Genomic DNA, 27,140 nt, shown 5'->3' with positions numbered 1-27,140 from the left:
AGAATCTTTGAACATCCCACGGAGCACCATTATATCCATTATAAAAAAAATGAAAGAATATGGCACAACAACAAACCTGCCAAGAGAGGGCCGCCCACCAAAACTCACGGACCAGGCAAGGAGGGCATTAATCAGATAGGCAACAAAGACACCAAAAATAACACTGAAGGAGCTGCAAAGCTCCACAGCGGAGATTGGAGTATCTGTCCATAGGACCACTTTAAGCCGTACACTCCACAGATCTGGGCTTTATGGAAGAGTGGCCATAAAAAAGCCATTGCTTAAAGAAAAAAATAAGTAAACACGTTTGGTGTTTGCGAAAAGGCATGTGGGAGACTCTGGTCAGGAGACTAAAATTGAGCTTTTTGGCCATCAAGGAAAATGCTATGTCTGGCGCAAACCCAACACATGGTGGTGGCATCATCATGCTCTGGGGATGTTTTTCATCGGCAGGGACTGGGAAACTGGTCAGAATTGAAGGAATGATGGATGCCGCTAAATACAGGGAAATTCTTGAGGGAAACCTGTTTCAGTCTTCCAGAGATTTGAGACTGGGACTGAGGTTCACCTTTCAGCAGGGAAATGACCCTAAGCATACTGCTAAAGCAACACTCGAGTGGTTTAAGGGGAAACATTTAAATGTCTTGGAATGGCCTAGTCAAAGCCCAGACCTCAATCCAATTGAGAATCAGTGGTATGACTTAAAGATTGCTGTACACCAGCAGAACGCATCCAACTTGAAGGAGCTGGAGCAGTTTTGCCTTGAAGAATGGAAACATCCCAGTGGCTAGATGTGCCAAGCTTATAGAGACAGACCCCAAGAGACTTAGTATTGACAAAGTATTGACTTTGGGGGGGTAAATAGTTATGCACGCTCAAGTTTTCAGGTTTTTTTTGTCTTATTTCTTGTTTATTTCACAATTAAAAATATTTTGAATCTTCAAAGTGGTAAGCATGTTGTGTAAATCAAATGATACAAACCCCCAAAAAATCTATTTTATTTCCAGGTTGTAAGGCAACAAAATGTTATGTCTCTAGAAGTGTTTTCAAAAGGGAATTAAACATTGAGGACGTAACAAAAAGGTAATAATGATAAGACTATAAGATGTGAAGTTAAAGGGTAAATGAAGAGAGTGTTCTTTTTTTAGCTTTGGTGCAAACTGTAGAGTGCACCTGTTGTAAATAGTTAGTCAATGTGGCCCTGCAATGCAAATAGTCCGGGTAGCCATGATTAGCTGTTCAGGAGTCTTATGGCTTGGGGGTAGAAGCTGTTAAGAAGCCTTTTGAACCTAGACTTGGCTTGCCGTGCAGTATCAGAGAGAACAGTCTATGACTAGGGTGGCTAGAGTCTTTGACAATGTTTAGGGCCTTCCTCTGACACCGCCTGGTATAGAGGTCCTGGATGGCAGAAAGCTTGGCCCCAGTGATGTACTGGGCTGTACGCATTACCCTCTGTAGTGCCTTCCGGTCGGAGGCCGAGCAGTTGCCATACCAGGCGGTGATGCAACCAGTCAGGATGCTCTCGATGGTGCAGCTGTATAACTTTTTGAGGATCTGAGGACCCATGCCAAATATTTTAAGGCACCACACAGTGTTTGTCCAAAGTGAATCATTTACTTCAGGAAAACAACTGATTGTTGACATGACGACAAACAGTTCTGTTGACACAAAAGCATTAGTCAATCAGGGAAAAACCTGATGGCAACAGAAAGACAATGAAGTGTTTGATATACAATGCTACTTTATCTGTCCGACCGGTTGGCTTAGAGACAGGATAGTTTTATGTATCAATGCTGCTTGGTGCCCTTTTCAGATTTCCTGTAATGATTGCAATATGTCTCGTTTGTGGCACCCCACAGAATGTCCTAGATCTAGATTATAATGTCCCCTCCTCCCCTCTCTGACAGGAATAAGGTGGGCCTTTTTTCCACACCTGACCCAGAGGCTGCCTTCCAAAGCCCCATTTATACCTGGTTCTAACAGGCATCCATTGTCCTGATCTTGTCCACATTCAGATTGTGCCCACAGGTGTATACATTATTATACAAGAGACAAAATTCACTAATTCTAAAACACAATGACATCATGTCTTAAATGTAAAACTATCAATGACTCAATAATCCATGCCTTCTGGGAATGCTACAAAGTTCAAAAGTTATGGTCATTATAAAGTTGGCTGTCAGAAGTATTACAATGTAAATGTACTTTTAATCTGTCGGTCTGCATATTTCAAGACATGTCATATGTGGATGCAGTGAGATACCTGATGGGTTGGACGATACTCTTCTGGTCAATTATCTTGAAAAAACGTATATACTTAAATACTGTAAATGAATCCTCCATCCTTAAGACAATGGAAAATCATATGCTTCACAAAATGCTGCAATTTGAGGATGTGGCGGAGAGTTGTGCAGGCACTGGAGAGAGAACAGGTGGGTCTGGGCAGGTGTGAGGTTGATGTTTATCTGCGTCTGTATGTTAGCTTTTGTATGTTTTGTATGATAAAAAATATATATATCTTACAACAACAACAAAAATAATGTAGACAACATCAGGACAAAGGAGCCATGTTGCCACCAGGTATAAACGGGTCTATTGTCTCTCTTTCTGTCCGTCTGTCCGTCTGTCCGTCTGTCGCTCGCTCTCTCGCTCTCTCTGTATCCCCTCTCATGTTTGTGTGTGAGGAGTTTGTGAGAATGAAAGTCGTTGTCGTGACATAGTTTCTGCCTAAGGGGCTCAGAGCATCTGGGTATGGCCCTGGCCACCCTCCCCTTCCTGGGGACACTCATCACCTATTTCTTCCCTGCCTGGAGGGTCACCAGCCTCATCACTATCACCTCCAACGACACCTCCATCACCTCCAACGCTACCTCTCAGGTGATCTGGGAGGGTTTACTTATGAACTGTCTGACCCAGAGAATGGCCCGGATGCAGTGTGACAGCAGCAACATGATCCTGGCCTCTCCACAGGTCCTGCTGGCTGTCAGGGTCCTGTTCATCACCGTCCTCTTCGTATCTCTGTGGGGCTTTTGCATGGCGGCGCCGGGACGGAGGTGTGGAGAGTACAGCGAGGACGGCGAGGAGATCGAGGTCGGAAAAGCCAGGGCGGAGTTCACTAACGGGATCCCCTTCATTGTTTGGGGGCTCCTTATCCGCATCACCTGGGTAACCGTCAACATTGCCCAAGGCCGAGATCGCTACAGCAACCAAGCAGGGGAGATGGAGATGGTTGCCTCGCTCTACATGGGCTTTATCACCGCCACACTCCTCTTTGGGGTGAGATTTCTCTGCAGCCCCTGCCCTCTAATTGGTCAGTGGGAGGATGAGCCTGGCGATATGGAGGCCAGCGTTGTGCCCTACGAGGACAATACTTTACAAATTATACGCATTAAATGAAGAGTTTTAGATTATAAGGCTAAGCCTGCCGAAATGTGAGAACAGGGCTTCTGGCATGAGGACAAGCATTGTGATATGAAGACAGGGATTATGAGGAAAACCTACGCAAATCTCCCAATAGTAAATGTTTATATGTGGGTAAGGTACACTACATGACCAAAAGTATGTGGACACCTGCTTGTCAAACATCTCATTCCAAAATCATGGGCATTAATATGAAATTGGTCCCCCCTTCGCTGCTATAACAGCCTCTAATCTTCTGGGAAGGCTTTCCAATAGGTGTTGGAACATTGCTGCAGGGACTTGCTTCCATTCAGCCACAAGAGCGTTAGTGAGGTTGGGCACTGATGTTGGGCGATTAGGCCTGGCTCGCAGTCGGCATTTCAATTCATCCCAAAGGTGTCCGATGAGGTTGCTGTCAGGTCTCTGTGCAGGACAGTCAAGTTCTTTCACACCGATCTCGACAAACCATTTTTGTATGGACCTCGCTTTGTGCACGGGGGCATTGTCATGCTGAAACAGGAAAGGGCCTTCCCCAAACTGTTGCCACAAAGTTGGAAGCACAGAATCGTCTAGAATGTAATTGTATGTTGTAGGGTTAAGATTTCCCTACACTGGAACTAAGGGGCCTAGCCCGAAGCATGAAAAACAAAAACAGCCCCAGATCATTATTCCCCCTCCACCAAACTTTACATTTGGCACTATGCATTGGGGCAGGTAGTGTTCTCCTGGCATCCGCCAAACCCAGATTCGTCTGTCGGACTGCCAGATGGTGAAGCATGATTCATTGCCCCAGAGAACGCGTTTCCACTGCTCCAGAGTCCAATGGCGGCGAGTTTTACACCACTCCAGCCAACGCTTGGCATTGTGCATGGTGATCTTAGGCTTGTGTGTGGCTGCTCGGCCATGGAAACCCATTTCATGAAGCTCCCGACGAACAGTACTTGTGCTGATGTTGCTGCCAGTGGCAGTTTGGAACTCGGTAGTCAGTGTTGCAACCGAGGACACGCGATTTTTACGCGCTTCACGCTTCAGCACTCACCAGTCCTGTTATGTGAGCTTGTGTGGCCTACCACTTCGCGGCTGAGCCGTTGTTGCTCCTAGACATTTCCACTTCACAATAACAGTACTTACAGTTGACCGAGGCAGCTCTAGCAGGGCAGAAATATGACGAACTGACTTGTTGGAAAGGTGGCATCCTATGACGGTGCCACGTTGAAAGTCACTGAGCTCTTCAGTAAGGCCATTCTACTGCCAATGTTTGTCTATGGAGATTGCATGGCTGTGTGCTCGATTTTGTACACCTGTCAGCAACGGGTGTGGCTGAAATAGCCGAATCCACTAATTTAAAGGGGTGTCCACATACTTTTGAACATATAGTATATCTGATGCGTGAGTGGAATAGAGTGTGGTGTGGAGAGGTATGTTGAGGGGTGAGGGGAATAGGATGGTGATTCGATGGGTAGTAATGGGAGTTTGCCCTCAGTTTGACTTTGATCAGAGCATCTGAGATATGAGAGGACGTCAACTGGACTTTTAGAACTTCCTTATGGCTCATATTTATGACTCCTCTTAGTAACAATCAGTCTGGCACCCTATTGGGCACTGGCCAAAAGTAGTACATTATATATGGAATAGGGTGCCATTTGGGATGCAGCCACAGTCTCAGGGCCGGTTCCAGGCATAAGTGACATAAGCGGTCGCTTATCTTTTTTAGGAACTCAGTCGGGGTCTCAACTTACTGTTGAGAGTAAGAATAGTAGATTACACCAGGTGCAATTTAGAAATGTGGTTGTGCATCAGCAGTTTTTCTTTAATGTCAGTCACTCAATTAGCCATGTTAGCTAAACATTTTTAGATTGGTAGGTAGTCTAGCCAGCAATCTAAACATAGTCATCATGGCCGAGTCCCTGACCTCCAGGGAGCCCCCATTGATTTTATTAGTCATTCTTACTCATATCATATTAACATATTCACATGGCATAAGTCATTACAAATATGTGTTTTAAAACTGCTAAAATGTCTCTCCATCCCATGGCAAAATGGGTAGAATTTCAGGAAATATGTTATACAACTGCAAAATGTTCTCTACATCCCGTGGCATAATGTGTAGAATTGCAGGAAATTAACTCTAAAGCTGTAAACCACTAAAATATTTTGCCCTGAGGTGGGGGGCCCCCAACCAAATCTTGCTTAGAGCCCCCAAAAGGCTAGTGCCGGCCCTGCACAGTCCTATTGAATACATAATAAGCAACTGCCATTTTAACTTTGGTATAATAATAATTATTATTACAGTGATTCTCTATCCACACTGTTGTATATCTATCTGCCCAGGGACTACAGGTAAAAATTTGCCAGCTGGCTAAATCTGGCACATTTACAGAAATGTTGATTGATGTGCATTGTCCCTGTCAAATAAATACATGTGCACTTTTATCTACTGTATCTAGAGGTACTGTACTGTATCTAGAGAATCTGTGCAGACTGGTCACCACTTTCACTGTCAACTTCAAGACCAGCTACAAATACAGATACACCTAAACACCTTATATTCCTAGAACAAATTCTACACGCATGCAGGTATTCACAAAACAAAACCTGTAATATTACATGTATTAATTGTTTTACTCTACATGCATGTGTGCATGCACACGTGCACACACACAACCTGTAATATGACAATAAAGACACCAACTTGCTTCCTTATTTAAAGATTCACATAAACCTTTATGTTTTGTTCACACAGACTGGCATTAGAACAGTCAAAAACTTTACATATGTATCTGTTTATTTTCTAAATCATTTTACATGAATGAATCACAATCATACATAAATCTGTTATACACGTTTGACTAATATGGTCATTCAAGTTCATCCTTTTTATCGTCCTGACGAACAGGACAGTTGTCTGCTGCTTAACGGTCCACTGCTGCTGTTTTTCTCAAAATATCAAATCATTCCTGGTACCTAACTATGATTGTTTTCAATTAAAATGGTCAAAAAGAAACAAAAATAGCTTCTTAGCAAAGAGCAATTTCTCAAGCAAGAATTTAGCTAGGACTGTCTGGGAGTGGTCTGAGTGGGGAGGGGAAAACTAGCTGTTATTGGCAGAGAGGTTTGGAACTCTCTTTCTTATTGGTCTATGAACTAATAGGCCAAAACTCCATCTCACCAAAACAGGCCGAAATTTCAAGCGGTCTTTTCAAACAGTTCTTACACTAAAATGGCATTATTATTATTTTAACAATTTGACAGTATTATTCCACGGAAGCCCAAGACAAAAAACAAACAAAAAAACATTAGACTCTTGGAATGATCTCATTTGAATGACTGAGTATCTTGTTCAATCGACTTAGTATCTCGTTTTAACTACTTAGTATCGTGTTTGAACGACTTTTTTATACTAAATCGTTCGAACGCGATACTAAGTCGTTTGAACAAGAAACCAAGTCGTTCAAATTAGATAATTGTTATTTTGTCTAATTAGGCCTCATTTGTTATGCAGCTTGTCAGAATATGTAATGGTTGCTGCAACCATTCATTCACTGATTCCATTGATATGATTGACAGTTCTTTGATAACCTAAAGCATGGCTGCTTTTGAATGCCAGAGCATGTAAGTGGGCGAGTGTGGAGGGAGGAGCAGAGTATAACTGAGCAGATTTTTTTAATGTTCTTCTCTCCAGCTCCGATTTCACTCTGGTACTGCTCAGCTACAAGCTTTGGGTATGTTCTGCCTACAATATTTTGTTTCCATTATCACGATTCTTTTAATTAGGTCTATTCAATTGTAATTATTTTGCCTACCCCACCCACAGTAGCCTATAGTTTATATTGTACTTTCTAACATTAGGATATGTAGTTTCTATACTGAACAGAAATATAAATGCAACATGCAACAATTTCAAAGATTTTACTGAGTTACAGTTCATACAAGAAAATCAGTCAATTGAAATAAATTAACTAGGCCCTAATCTATGAATTTCACATGATTGGGAATACAGAGATGCATCTGTTGGTCACAGATACCTTTAAATAAAAGTAGGGGCGTGGATCAGAAAACCAGTCAGTATCTGGTGTGACCACCATATCGCTCATGCAGCGCGACATATCTCCTTCGCATAGAGTTGATCAGGTTGTTGATTGTGGCCTGTGGAATGTTGTCCCTCTCCTCTTCAATGCAGTGCGAAGTTGCTGGATATTGGCGGGAACTGGAACACGCTGTCCTACACGTCAATCCAGAGCATCCCAAACATGCTCAATGGGTGACATGTCTGGTGAGTATGCAGGAAAGAACTAGGACATTTCCAGGAATTGTGTACAGATCCTTGCGAAATGGGGCCGTGCATTATCATGTTGAAACATGAGGTGATGGCGGCGGATGAATGGCACGACAATGGGCCTCAGGATCTCGTCACGGTATCTCTGTGCATTCAAATTGCCATCGATAAAATGCAATTGTGTTTGTTGTCCGCAGCTTATGCCTGCCCATGCCATAACCCCACCACCATGGGGCACTCTGTTCACAACGTTGACATCAGCAAACTGCTCGCCCACACGACGCCATATGCGGTTGTGAGGCCGGTTGGACGTACTGCCAAATTGTCTAAAACGATGTTGGAGGTGGCTTATGGTAGAGAAATTTGTGCACAACATTTGAGATAAATAAGATTTTGGTGCATATGAAACATTTCTGGGATCTTTTATTTCAGCTCATGAAACATGGAACCAACACTTTACCTGTTGAGTTTATATTTTTGTTCAATGTATTTTGAAGGACTTCAAATGTATTAACGAATGTTTTAGGTATAAATATGTTCCTGTAAAATGTATTTTCATTTTTCTTGGAATAGAAACACCATAATACAAATCAATTTAATGAAGGGAAAATATTATAAATGAATCAGAAATAATAAAGTCTAGTATCAGCTTCTTTTCATAATTATAAGGGAATAAATAAGCTCAAACTGCAGCTGTGAAATGATTTGGGCACAGAAGTAAGCCCCAACAAGCTTCACATGTGCATTGAGCGTGAGAAATGCGCTCTACAAATTAAATATGATTATTATTATTATTATTATTATTAAGACAGAAACATACACATGTAAAAGCTTAATTACATAAAGGAATATTTGTGGGAATATAGCCATAATATTAACAAGAGAAAGGAGAATGGAATACAGTATATTTGAAAAGCCTAAAATTGAAAAATACATTGAGATGAAGCCGCCCCTATGTGTGGATGCTATTTCTCAAAAATCTATTACATTTAAGTAGGGACCAGCACAGAGTCCAGTAGGACAGTGTCACAAGGCTCCATAGTCATAGGCCTACACTTCACAACTGTTGGAGGGAATGCACAGCCGCCCTTGATTGTGAATTAAATGTAGAATTAAATGTGTGCAACACAAGAGGTAAATAACAGTTTTCCATCAACAGAATTAGCGCGTGAATTTCAAGTTTGGGGAAGCTAATTTTCATCATAAAATTCACGTTTATAATGAAGCATTCCATGCATCATCGCGTTTGCAGACTCATTTAAGATAGCCGACTATTCGTAATGTGATGAGTAGATTGAATAGTCATAATTTAGGCTAATAGTATAGCTCAATCACTGTTTGCAAAAAAGACCGTTCAACAGAGTACAAATTACACCATGACATTTGGGGGTCTCCAAAACAATGTATGGGCCTAATAATAAGGACGTAATTTAAACGGTAAAAATTATATCTGTTACAAAGCACCAAAAAGTGCTTAATGACATTCAGCGATTGCCATTGATTAGGCCTACATTAATTGCTAACAAATTGACATTTTTTGTAGCCTGAAATGTCGGGACACCTGAAATGGGGCTGAAACTGTCCTGGGAAAAACGTAATGGTCAACCTAATACACATGGTCAACTACTAGAATAAGCTACAATGTGTATTACTATGAACTTCAAAGAGGCCTACAGGTAGCCAGTGATGTAGTGGTAAGAAAATAGGTGGGTAAACTCTGATTGCCGGTCAGATTATTATTTTACTATTTTTTACAATTAATTTACTTGCGTTTACCCTCTACTAGGCCTACACCACTGCTGGTAGCCTACATTCTCAGCCGAGGCAATTTTACACACATGAATAGACGCAGAACAGGTTGCCTATATTAAATATAATACATGAGTTGAAACAAAACATGTTTTACACCCTAGTTCATGAGTTGTCCATAACTCATGAGTTAATGCTTGGAGTCTTCACAGATCGTGTGACAAAAAACACTACCTTTCTTTCCTTACATTAACGACATTTATGACGGCGTTATTTGTCATTATTAAGCATTTAACAATTGAATTAGAACATTGAACTTTAACCCTGTACGAATCATGGATCTTGGAGATCTCATTATGTTTCGACATGAAAACAGTCCAAAAAAATCCAAAATAATATTATTTTCATATTTACCACTGTAAAACATATTTACCACAACATTTTAAACAACAGGAGAATGGTTAAATTAGCATTATTTAGAGACCCCCCAAAGTTTGAAGGGGAGCTAATGTCTCATTGAGGGGAGCTGTTCAATGCATAGCTGAGTGCGTCTAGTGTAGAGTAGATCTAGGCTATATGCTAGCTTATGTCAGATAAACGTCTTCTTTCTTTAAAGTGAAAAAATTAAAATGTGGCCTTTTATAAACCTATTTCATGCACTTCTACTACATTTGATATGACTGGAGACATTAACAGACTCTTTCTCAATAAGACAAATTACAAGGTAGCCTACTCTGCTGACACTGACAAACGGATCAATAAAAACGAGAAGGGGAGAGAAACTGGAGGAGGAAATAATTGTCCAAAAATAAACTTTTAAGTGGCACTGACCTGACAATGATAAAGTGTGAATATGCGCAGTGCGCACTCACCGGGGATATGGCTGATGTTTTCCGCTGGTGCCAATAAGAAACACTATAAGGTCAATTAGGTTGAGAATTTTGATAACTAAAATTGTTTTCATTGTATTCTCTTTACAGCAATAGCCATTTACTTTCCAAACTATGTTTTCCCGCGATTGTATTTTGAAATATTGCGATATGCCTGGCTAGGCCTCTACTTATCACTGACTGTCTCAATTCAACAATCATCTATTTGGTATTTGCCGTGCGAGCTGCCCAAATTGCTTGCGCTGCCTTTCATTCCGACTGTAGGCAATGCGATTTAAAACAATCCATAACTTATTTGTTTAAAAGAAGCCAATGATCCTCTTTGGCCAAATCATGCTTTAGTAGCTTTTTTGAATGATTGTATTTATTTCTGTATAGACAGGAGTAGGCGAAAAGGCTATATAATTTTGCCAATTTAATTCAATTTACTTTAGGGAAAGCTTAGCTTCCCCTAGCCTTACAGACGCCCCGCCTATGTGTAGGGAGGTAAAGTGATATCATAAGGGAATAGCTTAGACTGCACCTCCCGGTAGGACTAGATAGGACTTCAATTAAAATGTTTAACTTGTTATAGCCTACAATTCACAATAACAGGAAGAAAAAAATACATTTAATCACCAAAATAAAATGAAGAGAAACTGTCATGATGACACTTCGTTTAATAGTTGAAGTGTTGGCTAATGGTTTACAGAAACATAAGGAAGCTATCCGATTTTAGTTCAAACTCAATACTAAGTCGCTCAAACAAGATACTAAGTCGTTTGAACGATTTACTAAGTTGTTCAAATGAGATAATTCCAAGAGTCTAAGTTATTTAAAATGTTTTGCCTTGGGCTTCAGGGCTTCCATAATTATTCCAACCTCATAGTGTGGAAATATAATATATATATAAACACAGGAAAATCTCGTTTTTGACTGCCCTAGGGCTTCAACACATCAGCACCCAACACACGGCCTCTCACTGGAATGTGTTTCAGATAGAAAGAGAGAAGCAAAAAGTGAGAGACAGAGGGGGAGAGACAGAGTGGGGGACAGTGGGAGAGAAGGGAGTGACTGCAGGAGAGAGAGAGAGAGAGAGCGCAAGAGAGAGAGAGAGAGAGAGAGAGAGAGAGAGAGAGAGAGAGAGAGAGAGAGAGAGAGAGAGAGAGAGAGAGAGAGAGAGAGAGAGAGAGAGAGAGAGAGAGAGATGGAGAGAGAGAGAGAGAGAGAGAGAGAGAGAGAATGGAGAGAGAGAGAGAGAGAGAATGGAGAGATGTGGGAAATACAAAAAGAGAGAGTAAGAACTCAGACATGTGCATGTACAAAGAATGAAAGAGAAATAAATTGCTGCTTAAACTTCCTACATTTCACCACACCTGGCTACATATGAATTATTTTGCATTAAGTTTCATAAGAAAGAAACTTTCGCAATATGTTACATTTCTCATACCGCTTTTTCATCCTGTGAAGAGATCTCTAAAATGTCCTAAAAGAAAAACAAAAAAATCAACATGGGATACCTTCTGAGCCCTGACCTAGCCCCAATTGCATATTGCTGATAATAACACTGTCGTAACGTTTAAAGAACCTAACACAAACATTGTGTGACAACAAGGACCGATTGGACAGGTCTGCTAGTATATGGGAAAGGTTTTTCTCCCATGATGACGTTGGACAAACTGAGGTGTTGTGCTTTGAACGATTGGTAAGGAACAGTGCAAAATACAGATATACGTATGGTCAATATAATGATTTTGTTTTGAATGGATACATTACCAATCGATTGGTAAAAAATGAGCTATATAGTTGAACTGTATTTGAAAGTCTGCTGACCATGACGTTTCATAGAAGTTCCTTATCGTTTATAAACATAAAACATAAAGTGAAATATACATGTATATTTACCAGTCATATGATATGATGTAAAATGTATGTACCTGTACACTGCTCTTTCCATGACATAGACTGACCAGGTGAATCCAGGTGAAATAAATGATCCCTTATTGATGTCACTGGTTAAATCCACTTCAATCAGTGTAGATGAAGGGGAGAAGACAGGTTAAATAAGTATTTTTAAGCTTTGAGACAATTGAGACATGGATTGTGTATGTGTGCCATTCAGTGGGTGAATGGGCAAGAAACATATTTAAGTGCATTTGAGCAGGGTATGGTAGTACTGTAGGTGCCAGGCGCACAGGTTTGAGTGTGTCAAGAACTGCAACGCTGCTGTGTTTTTCATGCTCAACAGTTTCCCATGTGTATCAAGAATGGTCCAACACCCAAAGGACATCCAGCCAACTTGACACAACTGTGGGAAACCTTTTAGAGTCCATGCCCCGACGAATTGAGGCTGTTCTGAGGGCAAAAGGGGGTGCAGCTCAATATTAGGAAAGTGTTCCTAAACGTTTTGTACACTGTGTATATTTACCAACAGTGGAGGTTGCCGAGGGGAGAACGGCTCATAATAATGGCACAAATGGAATGGCATCAAACACTGGAAACCATGCGTTTGATGTATTTGATACCATTCCACTGACTCCACTCTAGTCATTACTCCAGTCATTACCACGAGCCCATTCTCCCCAATTAAGGTGCCACCAACCGTTATAGTGACGGATGAAGAGTCTAACTGTTTCAATGTCAGTTACCTCTAATTTCATTATGCTTTAGACTCACAAACACAACGACAGACACACATACGGTCGTGAGCGCACACAGAGTCATGCCAAACATACAGACGTGCACACACAATCATACACACACCTACATAATAAATATACAGACAGAGACACATTTTATACACTCACACACATCCATTTATTTCTTCTCTAGCCTCTACTGGTACTTTACTTGCTGGTCTCATTGCCTCTGAGGCAATATAACAACTCTATGTCGCTTTATAATGACTAAGTCATGTCTGGTGGACATGCCATAGAACACACTCGTATGCTGGCATCTACTGGATCAATGGTGTCTGACCAAGTGCTGTTTGGGAGTGTGTGTGTGTTGGTGCATGTGTTCCGAGGCTCTGACATAGGCAAGCTATTCGCGCACACACACACACACACCTGATGCGCACAGACACACATACACACTAGATCTAGTTGGGTCTATTCAGTGGTGTTTCTGTAGCTGATCCATAGGGCTGAGAGAGCATGGGATCAGTGGTTTGTTAACAGTGCCACTGAGTAACATGGTCCCTAGGTCTGTCCATACATCCATCTGTCCCTCTTTCTTTCTGTCTGTCTGTCTGGCTGCAGGAGCCTGGTTGGTCCTCTATCCTCTAGGGGCCGCCACTGTAGGAGTATTCTGCCTTGTTGTGCATCACCAGCTTGTTATCCACAAAGTAGAAGCTGTCGGACTGCGTCTTGTACGGGTGCAGGATCATCTCTCGCACTGCAGGGGGCGACAGACACACAGTCACATTGTATAGATTAAAGCCAAACAAATCAAAATCACCACATACCACCACTGTCTGTGTGTGTGTGTGTGTGTGTGTGTGTGTGTGTGTGTGTGTGTGTACGTGTGTACTCACTGACATCTTCAGACAGAGGGGGGAACTCGTAGATGTGTTCGCAGGTGTTCTTGCTACTGGGCATACAGAAGCCAAATTCAAAATCAAAGCTCTTGAGCAGCTTCTCCCTGAAGTAGTGCCTCTCAATCATCCGGAGGTTCTCTATGGGCATGTCTCCTACGGTGAACTCAACACTGAGAGTGAGCGAAGGATGGAGAGAGAGGGGCGATGAAGAGATTAAGCGAGAGAGAGTAACAGGGTTGTTTAGCAGATGTTATTGCCGGTGTAGCGAAATGCTTGTGCTTCTAGCTCTGACAGTGCAGTAATATATAATAAGTAATATCTAAAAATTTCACAACATATACCCAATACACACAAATCTAAGTAAGGAATGGAATTTAAGAAAATATACATATATGGACAAGCAATGACAGAGCGGCATGGACTAAGATACAGTAGAATATTATAGAATACAGTATATACATATGAGATGAGTAATGCAAGATATGTAAACATTATTAAAGTGACTGTAAACATTATTAAAGTGACTAGTGTTCCATTTCTTAAAGTGGCCAGTGATTTCAATAAGCAGCAGCAGCCTCTAGTGTGCTAGTGATGGCTATTTAACAGTCTGATGGCCTTGAGATAGAATCTGTTTTTCATTCTCTCGGTCCCAGCTTTGATGCACCTGTATTAACCTCGCCTTCTGGATGATAGCAGGGTGAACAGGCAGTGGCTCAGATGGTTGATGTCCTTGATGATCTTTTTGGCCTTCCTGTGACATCGGGTGCTGTAGGTGTCCTGGAGGGCGGGTAGTTTGGCCCCGGTAATGCGTTCGGCAGACCGCACCAACCTCTGGAGAGCCCTGCGGTTGCGGGCGGTGTAGTTGCCGTACCAGCCGGTGATACAGCCCGACATGATGCTCTCAATTGTGCATCTGTAAAAGTTTGTGAGGGTTTTAGGTGCCTAGACAAATTTATTCAGCCTCCTGAGGTTGAAGAGGCTCTGTTGCGCCTTGTTCACGACACTGTCAGCGTGGGTGGACCATTTCAGTTTGTCAGTGATGTGTACGCCAAGGAACTTGAAGGTTTCCACCTTCTCCACTACGGTCCCGTCAATGTGGATAGGGGGGTTCACCCTCTGCTGTTTCCTGAAGTCCACGATCATCTCCTTTGTTTTGTTGACGTTGAGTGAGAGGTTATTTTCCTGGCACCACACTCCCAGAGCCCTCACCTCCTCCCTGTAGGCTGTCTCGTCATTGTTGGTAATCAAGCCTACTACTGTAGTGTCATCTGCAAACTTGATGATTGAGTTGGAGGCGTGCTTGGCCACGCAGTCATGGGTGAACAGGGAGTACAGGAGGGAGCTGAGCACGCACTCTTGAGGGGCCCAGAGTTGAGGATCAGCGAAGTGGAGATGTTGTTACCTACCTTCACCACCTGGGGGCAGTGTGCAGTGTAATGGCGATTGCATCGTCTGTGGATCTATTGGGGCGGTAAGCAAATTGAAGTAGGTCTAGGGTGACAGGTAAGGTAGAGGTGATATGATCCTTGACTAGTCTCTCAAAGCACTTCATGATGACAGAGGTGAGTGCTACTGGGCGATAGTCATTTAGTTCAGTTACCTTTGCTTTCTTAGGTACAGGAACAGTGATGGCCATCTTGAAGCATGTGGGGACAGCAGACTGGGATAGGGAGAGATTGAATATGTCCGTAAACACACCAGCCAGCTGGTCTGCACATGCTCTGAGGACGCAGCTAGGGATGCCGTCTGGGCCGGCAGCCTTGCGGGGGTTAACATGCTTAAATGTCTCACTCACGTCGGCCACGGAGAAGGAGAGCCCACAGTCCTTGGTAGAGGGCTGCGTTGGTGGCACTGTGTTATCCTCAAAGCTGGCGAAGAAGGTGTTTAGCTTGTCCGGAAGCAAGACGTCGGTGTCGGCAACATGGCTGGTTTTCCTTTTGTAGTCCATGATTGTCTGTAGACCCTGCCACATACGTCTCATGTCTGAACCGTTGAATTGCGACTCCACTTTGTCTCTATACTCATGTTTTGCCTGTTTAATTGCCTTGCGGAGTGAGTAGCTACACTGTTTGTATTCTGCCATATTCCCAGTCACCTTGCCATGGTTAAATGCGGTGGTTCGCGCTTTCAATGCTGCCATCTATCCACGGTTTCTGGTTAGGGTAGGTTTCAAATGTCACAGTGGGCACAACATCTCCTATACACTTCCTGATAAACTCAGTCACTGTTTCAGTGTATTCGTCAAAATTATTTTCGCAAGCTACCCAGAACATATCCCAGTCCGCGTGATCAAAACAATCTTGAAGTGTGGATTCCGTTTGGTCAGACCAGCGTTGAATAGTCTTTAGAACGGGTACTTCCTGTTTGAGTTTCTGCCTATAGGAAGGTAGGAGCAAAATGGAGTCATGGTCAGATTTGCCAAAAGGAGGGCGGCGAGGGCCTTATAACCATCCCGGAAGTTCGAATAGCAATGGTAGAGAATTTTTGTAGCCCGTGTACAACAGTCGATATGTTGATAGAACTTCGGCATTCTAGTCCTCAAATTTGCTTTGTTAAGATCCCCGGCTACAATAAATGCAACCTCAGGATATATGGTTTCCAGTTTGCATAAAGTCCAGTGAAGTTCTTTAAGGGCTGTCATGGTATCGGCTTGAGGGGGGATATACACGGCCGTGACTATAACCTAAGAAAATTATCTTGGGAGATAATACGGTCTGCATTTGATTGTGAGGTATTCTAGGTCGGGTGAACAAAAGGACTTGAGTTCCTGTATGTTACACCATGGGTCGTTAATCATGAAACACACACCTCCGCCCTTCTGCTTCCCGGAGAGATAACATATTTCTGTCTGTGCGATGAACTGAGAACCCATCTGGCTGGACCGATTTCGACAAAATATCCAGAGAGAGCCATGTTTCCATGAAAGAAAGTATGTTACAGGCCCTGATGTCTCTCTGGAAAGAAATCCTTGCCCTGGGCTCGTCGACCTTGTTATCCAAAGACTGAACATTAGCAAGTAATATACTTGGAAGCGGTGGGTGGTGGGCGCGCCTCCTAAGTCGAACCAGTAGGCCGCTCCGAGTGCCTCTCCTCTGCCTGCGATGTTTTGGGTCAGCCGCTGGAATCAGTTCAATTTCCCTGGGGAGAGCAAACAAAGGATCTGCTTCGGGAAAGTCATATTTCTGGTCTTAATGCTGTTGAGTTACCGCCGCTCTGATATCCAATAGTTTTTCCCGGCTGTATGTAATGATACAAAACACTTTCTGAGCTAATAATGTAAAAAATAATACATAAAAAATACTTCCGTATGAGAGGTTAGACTTGAGGTTGGACTTACGTGGCACCAACTTCTCTTAGCCGGAGGAAGGCAGGGGTGAACTGGTAGCGGACAAACCTTCCGGTGTATGGATCAATGGCCCTTTTATCTCCTGCTTTATCTACACAGAGAGAGAGAGAGAGGGAGAGCATGAGAGAGAGAGAGCTAAGGTAACACTCATCCTCCTCTTCGATCGCCTAGGCCAGGGTTTCCCAAACTCAGTCCTGGGGCTCCTCTGGGTGCACGTTTTGGTTTTTGCCCTAACGCTAAACAGCTGATTCAAATAACCAACTCAGGATCAAGCGTTGATTATTTGAATAAGCTGTGGGAAACCCTGGCAACGCCCCCAATCAAGGCTAGCGGGAAGGTTCCTGTCTTTTGCTGTGGCTAAACCAACTAGGCTCATAATTTAACCTCTACGGGATCGGTGTCCCGTATGCGGGACGGTTGAGCTAACATGCGCTAATGTTATTAGCATGACTGTTGTAAGTAACAGCAAACGTAAATTCTTGTTAATCTAACTGCACTGTCCAATTTACAGTAGCTTTACAGTGAAGAAATACCATGCTATTGTTTGAGGAGAGTGCACAACAACAGAAAACTTATCACGGCAACTGGTTTGATACATTCACCTCTGAAGGTAAATAATGTAATTCAGTAATCTTGCTCTGATTTGTCATCCTAAGGGTCCCAGACATAAAATGTAGCATAGTTTTGTTTGATCAAATCAATCTTTATATTCAAATGTAGGAACTGGGTTCTACAGTTTGAACACCTGCTGTCTCTGGCTCCACACCCACCCCGCCCGGCCATCTAGATGTGTGAAAGTTAGTGTATAAGCTAGTGATCTATCATGTATGACATCCTGGAAGTTTGTAAACGTACATTTTGTATTACCATATCATTTTTGTATGTTCTCTATAGTTGTATACTTGAAAATGTATCAATTGACCAATTCTGCACTTTTGGGCAGACTTGATACAGAATAGTCCAGTATTGCAATGCTTCACTGGATCGATCTGAAACTTTGCACACACACACTGCTGCCATCTAGGGGCCAATTGCACCTAAACTGCAATATTATATTGTGGCCTTTCTCTTGCATTTCAAAGATGATGGAACATCTTTACCAGATATAATGTGTTATATTATCCTACATTCAATTCACATTTCCACAAACTTCAAAGTGTTTCCTTTCAAATGGTATCAAGAATATGCATATCCTTGCTTCAGGTCCTGAGCTACAGGCAGTTAGATTTGGGTATGTCATTTTAGGTGAAAATTGAAAAAAAGGGTCCGATCTTTAAGAGGTTAACAATTTTATTTGTGTTTACCGATGGCATATAAGTTTCACATGAAAGTTCACATATTCCAGAAAGCCTTTCTGTCAAAAAACGAATTTTGATTAAAACAAAAAAGAAACGTTCAAATGCCTATCCTGTGAAGTAGTGACGTGCGACATACGCCTACCTTCTTGAAACGGGTCACATTTAGCAGTAAGTTCTTCTAAAACTGAAAAGGGATAACTTCTAAATGTTATGCGGCGAAAGCAGCCAAATAGATCAAAATTGGACTTTAGTAACCATACTGTGGGCTTATTACAATAAATAAATCATGACGGATTTGACGAATATCCACTTTGTTGGATCAGATTTGTTGAATGTCCGCCAAATCCGGCATCCTTCTTCTATCCCCCAAGGTCTGTGTTCAATTGACCTCTTTACCACATCTATGCAATGGAATGTATTTTTTCTAATGTCTATTGAGTTGAATCAACAAATCACAGCACCTATTTTAGCATATATTCTACTTCCTGCTTTGCTCCTATGGTTACACTCGCAATGACAGTTCACCCATTACACCATCATTGACTTGAATGGTGATGCCCGTTCTATTCATTCTATACTGAACAAAAATATAAACGCAACATGTAAAGTGTTGGTCCCATGTTTCATGACCTGAAATATAAGTTCGCAGAAATTGTCCATACGCACAAAAAGCTTATTTCTCTCAACTTTTGTGCACAAATGTGTTTACATCCCTGTTAGTGAGCATTTATCCTTTGCCAAGATAATCCATCCACATGACAGGTGTGGCATATCAAGAAGCTGCTTAAACTGCATGATTATTACACAGGTGCACCTTGTGCTGGGACAATAAAAGGACACTCTAAAATGTGCAGTTTTGTCACCAACACAATGCCATAGATGTCTCAAGTTTTGAGGGAGCGTGCAATTGGCATGCTGACTGCAGGGCTGTTGCCAGATAATGGAATGTTCATATCTCTACCATAAGCCGCCTTCAATGTTGTTTTAGAGAATATTGCAGTATGTCCAACCGGTCTCACAACCGCAGACGCCGTGTAACCACGCCAGCCCAGAACCTCCACATTAGTCTTCTTCATTTGCGGGATCGTCTGAGACCAGCCACCTGGACAGCTGATGAAACTGAGTATTTCTGTCTGTGATAAAGCCCTTTTGAGGGGAAACACTCATTCTGATTGGCTGGACCTGGCTCCCCAGTGGGTGGGCCTTTGCCCTCCCAGGCCCACCCATGGCTGCGCCCCTGCCGAGTCATGTGAAATCCATAGACTAGGGCCTAATGAATGTATTTAAATTGATTGATTTCCTTATAAAATCAGCAAAAAAAGATGTGTAAATATTTGTATGAACATAACAAGATTCAACAACTGAGACATAAACTGAACAAGTTCCACAGACATGTGACTAACAGAAATTGAATAATGTGTCCCTGAACAAAGGGGGGGTCAAAATCAAAAGTAACAGTCAGTATCTGGTGTGGCTACCAGCTGCATTAAGTACTGCAGTGCATCTCCTCCTCATGGACTGCACCAGATTTGCCAGTTCTTTCTGTGAGATGTTACCCCACTCTTCCAACAAGTCACCTGCAAGTTCCATGACATTTCTGGGGGGAATGGCCCTAGCCCTCACCCTCTGATCCAACAGGTCCCAGACGTGCTCAATGGGATTGAGATCCGGGCTCTAAACGCAAATCCGACCATCACCCCCGGTGAGACAAAACCGCGACTCGTCAGTGAAGAGCACTTTTTGCCAGTCCTGTCTGGTACAGCGACGGTGGGTTTGTGCCCATAGGGGACGTTGTTGCTGGTGATGTCTGGTGAGGACCTGCCTTACAACAGGTCTACAAGCCCTCAGTCCAGCCTCTTTCAGCCTATTGCAGACAGTCTGAGCACTGATGGAGGGATTGTGCATTCCTGGTGTAACTCGGGCAGTTGTTGTTGCCATCCTGTACCTGTCCCGCAGGTGTAATGTTCGGATGTACCGATCCTGTGCAGGTGTTGTTACACGTGGTCTGCCACTGCGAGGACGATCAGCTGTCCGTCCTGTCTCCCTGTAGCGCTGTCTTAGGCGTCTCACAGTACGGACATTGCAATTTATTGCCCTGGCCACATCTGCAGTCCTCATGGCTCCCTGCAGCATGCCTAAGGCACGTTCACGCAGATGAGCAGGGACCCTGGGCATCTTTCTTTTGGTGTTTTTCAGAGTCAGTAGAAAGGCCTCTTTAGTGTCATAACTGTGACCTTGTTTTTTTTATTGATATATATATTTGTTATTATTATTATTATTATTATTATTATTTTTTTTTTTTTGGGGGGGGGGGGGGGGTAGATCAGCTTAATATTGCAGATAGATTGTAAGTTCCATGAATGTAATTGTCTGCATCACTTCCAATCGCCCATGCTTTTTATACATATGTTCCCCTTTATTACTTTCCAACCCCGCCACCCTTTCCCTACTTGGGGTAAACTAGTGAACAACAATGCTTAGGCCTCTACTTCCAGCTTATACTTACTATATATATTTTATGGACACAGTCAATTTTACAATAATTATATAATTTTTGTTTTTTTCTCCTGAACTACTTCTACTCTCAACCTCTCCGATCATTTTCATGATGTCCATCCGGTTTGCTTCTATATGCCATATCTTTCTAACTGTGCTCTTTCCCAAAAGCTCCCAACATACAACCTATATACTTATTATGGACACAGTATGCTTACATTATTAGTTATCTTGTTATTATTTTGTTGTTAGTTGTTATTAGTCCCATCTTTCAACTCCATTCAACACCTCCCATCTATCTCTTAACACCATCCATATAGGATTTCTATTTGCCATATATATTTCCACTGTACTGTGATGTTTTACAAAAATTCTGAACCTTTCTATTCTCATTGTTTCAACAGATTGTGAATTAAAAATAAACATTTTTGCTAAAAGTATTATAATATTATTGATCGACTGACTATGACTTTTCAGATCACCCAGTAATGCTATCTGCAAGGTTAGCTCCAGGTAAATATTGCAATCCTTTAGCCATTCCTGGACCTGTGTCCAAAAACAAGCTACAAATGGACAGTACCAAAACAAATGAACTAATGATTCTGTCTCTTCGCAGCAAAATCTGCAGAGCTGGGAAAATTGTATCCCCCATATAAATAACATTCTATTGGTAGCAATAATTTTATATAACAATTTAAATTGAAAGATTCAAATTTTTGAATCAGGTGTGGTTTTGCGTATCTGTTCATAAACACTATGCCATGGGATCGGTACGTCAAAAATCTCTTCCCAACTATTTTGCAATCTATATGGGACGGCTGTCAATCCTTTGGTCCTTAAATGAAACTGATATACTTTTTTATTTATCACAGTTTTCCTTAACCAATTATGTTCTTTAATGCAAGGCCGACAGACAAGTTCCTTATTTTCTCTCCCTTCCACTTTCCTCTTCCATTTTTGCGGTAAGGCTGCAATTATTTGGTTGTAATTTTGGGTCGAGCAGACATTTCCATATGTTTTTGTTAGCTGCATGTGTGACATAACTCCACCAGTCCTACCGATGATATCATTTACGAAGATTATACCTATATATTTTTTTTTGTCAAAAAAAAAAGGTTTTTATCAATTAGTATATTTGAGTTTAACCACAATATTTGTTGCATTATTTGTTCTGTTGTTTCTGGCATATTAAATTGAAATTGCAACCAAATTTCTATGGCTTGTTTTAGAAATAGTGATATTTGGGATATGATTTCCTTTTCAAATAACTGAAAGTGAGTGGTTGTAATCTGAATAAAGGGAAAAAGGCTTTTGTATGACTGAAGCTTTTAGTGATAGGTCTAATGCTTTAATATTTAATAATTTCTGTCCTCCGAATTCATATTCATTATATAAATAGGCCCGTTTAATTTTGTCTGGCTTGCCGTTCCTGTTCGCTAGGCGTAGGCAAGACCATAAGCAAATAGGTAAACTGGGATAATACTAAAGAGTTAATCAGGTTGATTTTTCCACAAATTGACAGGTACAGTGGGGGAAAAAAGTATTTAGTCAGCCACCAATTGTGCAAGTTCTCCCACTTAAAAAGATAAGAGAGGCCTGTAATTTTCATCATAGGTACACGTCAACTATGACAGACAAAATGAGGAAAAAAAATCCAGAAAATCACATTGTAGGATTTTTAATGAAATTATTTGCAAATTATGGTGGAAAATAAGTATTTGGTCAATAACAAAAGTTTCTCAATACTTTGTTATATACCCTTTGTTGGCAATGACACAGGTCAAACGTTTTCTGTAAGTCTTCACAAGGTTTTCACACACTGTTGCTGGTATTTTGGCCCATTCCTCCATGCAGATCTCCTCTAGAGCAGTGATGTTTTGGGGCTGTCGCTGGGCAACACAGACTTTCAACTCCCTCGAAATATTTTCTATGGGGTTGAGATCTGGAGACTGGCTAGGCCACTCCAGGACCTTGAAATGCTTCTTACGAAGCCACTCCTTCGTTGCCCGGGCGGTGTGTTTGGGATCATTGTCATGCTGAAAGACCCAACCACGTTTCATCTTCAATGCCCTTGCTGATGGAAGGAGGTTTTCACTCAAAATCTCACGATACATGGCTCCATTCATTCTTTCCTTTACACGGATCAGTCGTCCTGGTCCCTTTGCAGAAAAACATCCCCAAAGCATGATGTTTCCACCCCCATGCTTCACAGTAGGTATGGTGTTCTTTGGATGCAACTCAGCATTCTTTGTCCTCCAAACACGACGAGTTGAGTTTTTACCAAAAAGTTCTATTTTGGTTTCATCTGACCATATGACATTCTCCCAATCCTCTTCTGGATCATCCAAATGCACTCTAGCAAACTTCAGACGGGCCTGGACATGTACTGGCTTAAGTAGGGGGACACGTCTGGCACTGCAGGATTTGAGTCCCTGGCGGCGTAGTGTGCTACTGATAGGGTTTGTTACTTTGGTCCCAGGTCTCTGCAGGTCATTCACTAGGTCCCCCCGTGTGGTTCTGGGATTTTTGCTCACCGTTCTTGTGATCATTTTGACCCCACAGGGTGAGATCTTGCGTGGAGCCCCAGATCGAGGCAGATTATCAGTGGTATTGTATGTCTTCCATTTCCTAATAATTGCTCCCACAGTTGATTTCTTCAAACCAAGCTGCTTAACTATTGCAGATTCAGTCTTCCCAGCCTGGTGCAGGTCTACAATTTTGTTTCTGGTGTCCTTTGACAGCTCTTTGATCTTGGCCATAGTGGAGTTTGGAGTGTGACTGTTTGAGGTTGTGGACAGGTGTCTTTTATACTGATAACAAGTTCAAACAGGTGCCATTAATACAGGTAACGAGTGGAGGACAGAGGAGCCTCTTAAAGAAGAAGTTACAGGTCTGTGAGAGCCAGAAATCTTGCTTGTTTGTTATTGACCAAATACTTATTTTCCACCATAATTTGCAAATAAATTCATTAAAAATCCTACAATGTGATTTTCTGGAGAAAAAAATCCTCAATTTGTCTGTCATAGTTGACGTGTACCTATGATGAAAATTACAGGCCTCTCTCATCTTTTTAAGTGGGAGAACTTGCACAATTGGTGGCTGACTAAATACTTTTTTCCCCCACTGTATTTACCTTTCCATGGTAGCAAGATCTTCTCTATTTTTGCTAACTTTCTATTATAATTTATTGAAGTGAGATCATTTATTTCCTTTGGGATATGTATTCCGAGTATATCCAAATCACCGTCAGACCATTTTATTGGTAAACTACATTGTAATGTACATTTTTTATTTTTTAGTGATCTAATACGTAATATAGTACATTTGTCATAATTCGGTTGTAATCCAGAGAGGTTAGAAAATGTATCTAGATCCTCTATGAGGCTGTGTAGGGATTCTAGTTGTGGATTTAAAAGAAAACATGAATCATCAGCGTACAATGACACCTTTGTTTTTAAGCCCTGGATTTCTAATCCTCTGATATTATTGTTGGATCTGATTTTAATATCTAACATCTCGATGGCCACAATAAATAGATATGCCGATAGTGGACAACCTTGTTTCACTCCTCTTGACAGTTTAAAACTTTCTGAGAAATAGCCATTATTTACTATTTTACACCTAGGGTTACTATGCATGATTTTGAACCATTTTATAAGAGATTCTCCAAAATGTATATATAAACCCCAGTTGTACTTTATCAAATGCCTTTTCGAAGTCTGCTATGAATAGCAGGCCTGGTTTCCCAGATTTTCCATAATGTTCTATTGTTTCCAATACTTGCCTTATATTATCTCCAATGTATCTTCCATGTAAAAAACCTGTGTGATTAGAATGAATAATATCTGACAATACCTTTTTAATTCTATGCGCTATACATTTTGCTAGAATTTTTGCATCACAACACTGAAGTGTAAGGGGCCTCCAATTTTTGAAATGGACTGGATCTTTATATTTTCCACTTGTATCCTGTTTCAGTAATAATGAGATCAGACCTTCTTCTTGAGTGTCAGATAATCTACCATTTACATAGGAGTGGTTAAAACATGCTAATAATGGTCCTCTTAGTATATCAAAAAAGGTTTGGTATACTTTGACTGGTATGCCATCCAACCCTGGAGTTTTCCCGGACTTAAAGTCTTTAATTGCATCCAGAAGTTCCTCCTCTGTAATTTCACCTTCACATGAGTCTTTCTGTATGGCTGTTAATATTACATTATCAATAGAAAAAAAATCTCTACAATTAGCTTCAGTTAGAGGAGATGGAGGTGACTGAAACGAAAACATATGCTTAAAGTACTTTGTTTCCTCCTTTAAAATATAATTTGGTGAATCATGGGTGACTCCGTCAATTGTAAACAGTTTCATTAAATTAGTTTTGGTAGCATTCCTATGTTGAAGATTAAAAAATAATTTTGTGAATTTTTCCCCATATTCAATCCAGTTTTCTTTACTGAATTGCATGGCCTCTAAAGGCACATTTAAAGGTGTCCCATACAATAAGGGGATTTGCTGTACCATCGGAAAAAGTCAGTTATAAATTCCTTTGTCCTAATTAAAAATAAATTATCATCCAAAAGGCTTTGATTACATTTCCAATATCCTCGCCCACATGGAAATTCAGTAAGAGTAATGTATATGCCAATTATATGATGGTCTGACCGCATTCTGTCCCCTATACTTTTTTAACTTTTGGTGCCAACGAGAATGAGATAAGAAACAAGTCAAGACGACTAGCTTGATTGAGTCTCCGCCATGTATATCTCACTAGATCAGGATATTTAAGCCTCCATATATCTACTAGTTCTAATGTATCCATGACATTCACGATTTCCTTAAGAGCATGTGGGTGATTGTTTGTAGTGTGATTTCCTTTACGTTCCATTGAGCTATTTAAAACAGTATTATAATCCCCCACCATAACAAAACTGTCCTGAATTGCTTGCAGGGTTGATCATTTATTATATATATATATATTGTCAAAGAAGTGTGGATCATCATTATTTGGTCCATAAAGGTTATTGAGCCATATCTGTTTATGGTCCAATAACATATTCAAAATAATCCATCTACCTTGTGTATCTATTTGGACAATTTGCACATTCGGATCGAAATTACTATTAATTAATATCATCACCCCTTTTGAATATCTTTGCCCATGGGAGAAGTATATTTCACCTCCCAATTCCTTTTTCCACGCAACTTCATCTCGAATTGTTGAATGAGTTTCCTGTAAACAATAGATATTATATTCCTTCTCTTTGAGAGATGTAAATATTGTTCTTCTTTTGTTATTATCAGCTAAGCCATTACAATTATAACTGGCTATACTTATTTCACCATACACCATAATGAGATACAAGTTTCAAGTCTATTTATCATTATATATGTTTGTAAATTTACCAATAAAAAATACCGTAATGATTGAGTGTCCATATAGCTGTACCGTGATATTTGCATTGCTACTAAGTAACCCTTCAATTGTTCTCCACTAATTGCCCCGCTAAAGCCCCTCCCTTTCCGAAGTTGAGCCGTCATCCCAGTGATCGGCATCCCACCCACGTCCCTCCGTATCCCAAAGGCCCCGAGAGGCCAGGACCCATCCATCGAAAACAGCACACAGTGCCACCCACAAAACAGAAGCAGATTTACCGCCAAAAGCATTTCCAATGCTGTCACCTCTCTCTCTCTCATATATATATATATATATAACTATTTAAAAATATATATTCAAATATCTTGCATATCTTATTTTCCATCATTATCAATGAATAATAATAACAACATCCTCACCCCCCCCACAACAGATGCGGGACAAACATACACGCACATACTCACATACTCCAACACACTCAACCCCCCTCCCCCACAATCAACCATAAAATTAGATGCTCAACGGTTGTTACATCCCAGAGCCCAACTCAAGAAAGGCCCTTAATTACGGGTGCACATACAGTTACAGCTGATTGAGAAAGCATGCAAGATTGAGCAGGAATTGACAACAATGTGAGATTTGATTAATCTATTTAATCTATGTCAAGTCCTAGGTGATGGAGATCATATCCACCCTCTTCACCTGAGACACAAACACTCTGGTCCCCCGTTGTAACCATTTTTCCCAAGCATCTCCATGCAGTCAGACCTTTAATTATTTTGTGCCTCCTGGGCC

The 27,140-nt window shown here is 41.3% G+C and overlaps 2 protein-coding genes across 2 annotated transcripts in view; one reads left to right on the top strand and one right to left on the bottom strand.

Moving 5' to 3' along the window:
- Positions 1-2,751: 2,751 nt before the first annotated feature.
- On the top strand, positions 2,752-3,396 carry LOC311143178 (claudin-4-like; the record flags this gene model as incomplete). The annotated part of the gene is made up of 1 exon (XM_084178961.1): positions 2,752-3,396. The coding sequence occupies one exon, from the start codon at positions 2,752-2,754 to the stop codon at positions 3,394-3,396; it is 645 nt and encodes a 214-aa protein (XP_084035087.1).
- A 10,180-nt stretch (positions 3,397-13,576) lies between these two features.
- Positions 13,577-27,140, bottom strand: part of LOC311142542 (protein unc-119 homolog A-like) — a gene marked incomplete at both ends in the record, with an annotated part of 48,679 nt that continues 35,115 nt past the window's right edge. Inside the window, 3 exons of the mRNA XM_084178214.1 lie at positions 13,577-13,689; positions 13,829-14,001; positions 17,169-17,268. Coding sequence (XP_084034340.1) covers positions 13,577-13,689; positions 13,829-14,001; positions 17,169-17,268 — 386 coding nt within the window. The remainder of the gene's footprint in view (positions 13,690-13,828; positions 14,002-17,168; positions 17,269-27,140) is intronic.

The sequence above is a fragment of the Coregonus lavaretus genome (genome assembly GCF_964263955.1).
Source record: "Coregonus lavaretus genome assembly, chromosome: 15".
Classification (NCBI taxonomy): Eukaryota; Metazoa; Chordata; class Actinopteri; order Salmoniformes; family Salmonidae; genus Coregonus; species Coregonus lavaretus.
This window is presented reverse-complemented; position numbering and strand designations above follow the sequence as displayed.